This window comes from Triticum urartu, chromosome 3A (genome assembly GCF_056163025.1).
Source record: "Triticum urartu cultivar PI428250 chromosome 3A, HENAU_Tu73, whole genome shotgun sequence".
Classification (NCBI taxonomy): Eukaryota; Viridiplantae; Streptophyta; class Magnoliopsida; order Poales; family Poaceae; genus Triticum; species Triticum urartu.
In genome coordinates this window covers 83705050-83708048 of record NC_141875.1, presented here as the reverse complement: position 1 = coordinate 83708048, position 2999 = coordinate 83705050, and the positions used below count along the sequence as shown (strand labels likewise).

General features: G+C 49.1%; 1 protein-coding gene across 1 annotated transcript; it reads left to right on the top strand.

Moving 5' to 3' along the window:
* Positions 1 to 1646: 1646 nt before the first annotated feature.
* On the top strand, positions 1647 to 2719 carry LOC125548023 (uncharacterized). The gene is made up of 5 exons (XM_087514852.1): positions 1647 to 2036; positions 2124 to 2219; positions 2307 to 2432; positions 2528 to 2630; positions 2676 to 2719. Exons 1-5 carry the CDS (start codon positions 1647 to 1649, stop codon positions 2717 to 2719), a joined length of 759 nt encoding a protein of 252 aa, XP_087370978.1.
* The last annotated feature ends 280 nt before the right edge of the window (positions 2720 to 2999 follow it).

The following is a 2999-nucleotide window of genomic DNA, read 5'->3' as shown; positions in this document are numbered from 1 at the left end:
TTGCACAACATCAAGGAAGTTGAGGATGAGTGGATGAGGTAATACCTTTGCACCATTCTTTTAGTCAATTCGTTATGTTCACTTTGCCTAGTTCTTATACCGCTTTTCTTATTCTAGTCGATTCGTTGAAGAAGAGTGGACGGGAATGCTGCCTCCGACTGAAGCGGAGGCACTTGCTCTTCTCCGAAAAGGTGCTGATGGAAGGAAAAATTTCGTTGCGTGGTTCATGGAGAAAGTAATTTTTCACACTTCACTATTACCTCAGTAAATTCAAAGGACTTACTTGGAGTGGACGAGCCCACAAGGTTCCCTCCCGACTACGCGAGGATGACACCTCACAGGGAGGTGGAGGGGTCGGGGGAGGAGACCCTAGAGGAGGAGGCGGTGGGGGGGAGAGCCCCTAGAGGAGGAGGCGGTGGGGGGGAGGCAGCCGGAGCAAAAAACTCCGGGCCATGTCCGAAATAGGAGGGTCTTCTTCGATGCCCTCCTATACAGAGGCACCTTCTGAGTCTGAGGAGGAGGAGTATGTTCCTGATGGTGAGGAGGAGGAGGGCGGGGAGGAGGAGGCCGAGGAGGAGGAGGCCGAGGAGGAGGGTGAGGAGGAGGGCGAGGAGGGTGGTGGAGGGGAGGTTGATCCCGAGTTGTGGGGTGACTTGCCACCTGGTGCTCCGCAGGGGTGGCTGTGTGGTAATGCCGGACTACCTACACCACCTTCTATCGAGGCGCACAAGTGGCTCATTGAACCTGCAGGGACAGAGTAAGTGCCTCTCAATCATATTTTCAACACATGACAACATTTTCTTATTGTACACATGGCAATCCTTTGATTCTTTTGCAGAAACTGGATCCTTCGCGGAAAGGGCCGTAAACCGAACGGCCTTATCACTGTCCTGTTGAAGGAGTTTTGGCCTGGCCTATTCTACCCGCGGCCAGACAGGGACCCGTAGCTGCGGGTTTTGGCCACGAGCTGGGCCCACTACGAGGCTTGCAGCAACGCGGAGTACGGGATGGCCGCTAAGGCCGTGATCACCAAATTTTGGGTAAGTTCTCTTCTGAATCACTTGTCTTCAGTTTCGTTCATAGTTTATCATTGAATCACTCAACTCATGCCTTGTTTGCTTCTGGTTTATGCATGATTGCAGCAACTCTATAGAGTTCTAGACGAGCACAAGGCCAGAGCCGACGTTGTCTTGCTTGCGGCTGCGAAGAAGAAAGCTCGTCAGTTGTAGTACGAGGTGCGTTGCGTTGCCGTCTCGTAGTACTACCACATCTACCTGCAACAAAAGATGACCAAAACTCAAGCGCAGAAGCAATGACTTACCTTGAATAGGGAGCAGTTCATGATGGTAACTATTACTAACTTTTCATTGTTTCAAGCAGTCAACTATATGTTTCATGCTCACATGTCATGCTTCCAAAATTTGCATAGGTTGTTCCTCGTTGGTGCTATGGAAGGCATGACGGATGGGCGAGTTTGGTGGATAGGTGGCTTGGCGATGATGCAGAGTTTGCTGCCAAGAGCATCAAGGCCCGGGCTAACCGTGGAAAAGACGGGACACACTGCCAAGGAAACAGGAACCACTGGGGCTTCAAGGCCATGAAGGTATATCTATATGCATGATGCATTTTTGTTCTTCTTTACCGTCATGTTCTTATGTATGGCTAACTTCTGTTTGACGTTGCAGGAGGACAAGTTGAAGAGGCCGCTCTCAGACATTGAGTCGTGGAAGCTGGCCCGCGAGCGGAGTCATCCCAAGGAGGGTGAGAGCCAGTACTATGGCAAGACCGAGGAGCACCTGGAGTCTTACACTCAGCACTATCAGAAGTTGCATCCGGATGTTCCTGTTCCTGAGGTCGCCCAATCTCAGATCGACGACACGGCGGTGATGGCCATCCAGGGGAAGTCACATGGCCGGAATCCATGTTTCGATGGCTTGATCACTCCTTCGATCTCGTACACACGGCTTCGGTCTACCAACCCGAGCCAGTTAGAGAGTACGGGGTGTTCACAGACTCCCTTAGCCCGCCAGCATGCTGTAAGTACTTCCCCTTTATCTTTTTCTCTCTAGCATTCTCAGTTCATTTTCAGCATTGCTCACTTAGAAACAACCTAAATTATGTAGGCATATAAGGCCTTTGTCGAGCATAGGAATCTCGAGGTGCGAGAGTACTTGCAACGAGTGAAGGCAAATGATGATTACAACCGTCAGATGATGGCGGTTAGTTTTTCCCTCTTAAAACCAAGCTAAATTTTTGCACTTTCATTCCTTCTGACCTTCTAGTTGGCTTGTTTAACTAACATCCAGGCTATGTTGGCGTCTTGGAGTAACCGCACGGATCCACCACAAATGGGACCCCCACCACCACCTGCGGGAGAATCCCCACACGTGCCCACGTTCGATGAATGGGTGGCACTAGGCAGTGATAGTCCGGTTAGTACATTTGCCTAACTACTGACAAACTAGTTCTCGTTCATTCAACACTATCATATCATATTTACCGTTAGAATCTTCTCTCAAACATGTAGGGGACCGGTGGCTCGACTCCTGCTCCGTCGACCCCAGTCACTATGATCTTCCAGAGTGATGGTGGTCGCGGTGGCGGTTTTGGTGGAGGTGGTCTTAGCGGTGGTGCTTTTATTGGAGGTGGTCTTGGTGGTCGTGCTTTTGGCGGAGGTGGTCTTGGTGGTGGTGGTTTTGGCGGAGGTGGTCTTGTTTGATGTCGATGATGATTCCGTGCATGTGGCCGTCGTGCCATGCCTTTCATGTTCCTACTTTTATTATGTTCCATGTCTTGCACTAGTTTTATGTTCATGAACTTTCGCCGGTGATGATCTTTAGATGATGATGATGAACTTGAGTATGTTTAGATGATGATGATGAACTTGAGTATGTTTAGATGATAAACTATCATATTTCTGCATAATTCTATATTATTCTGCTTTGAAATGCTGTCAAATGAATTGAAAAAGAGAAAACAGAGAAAATAAAAAATAAAAA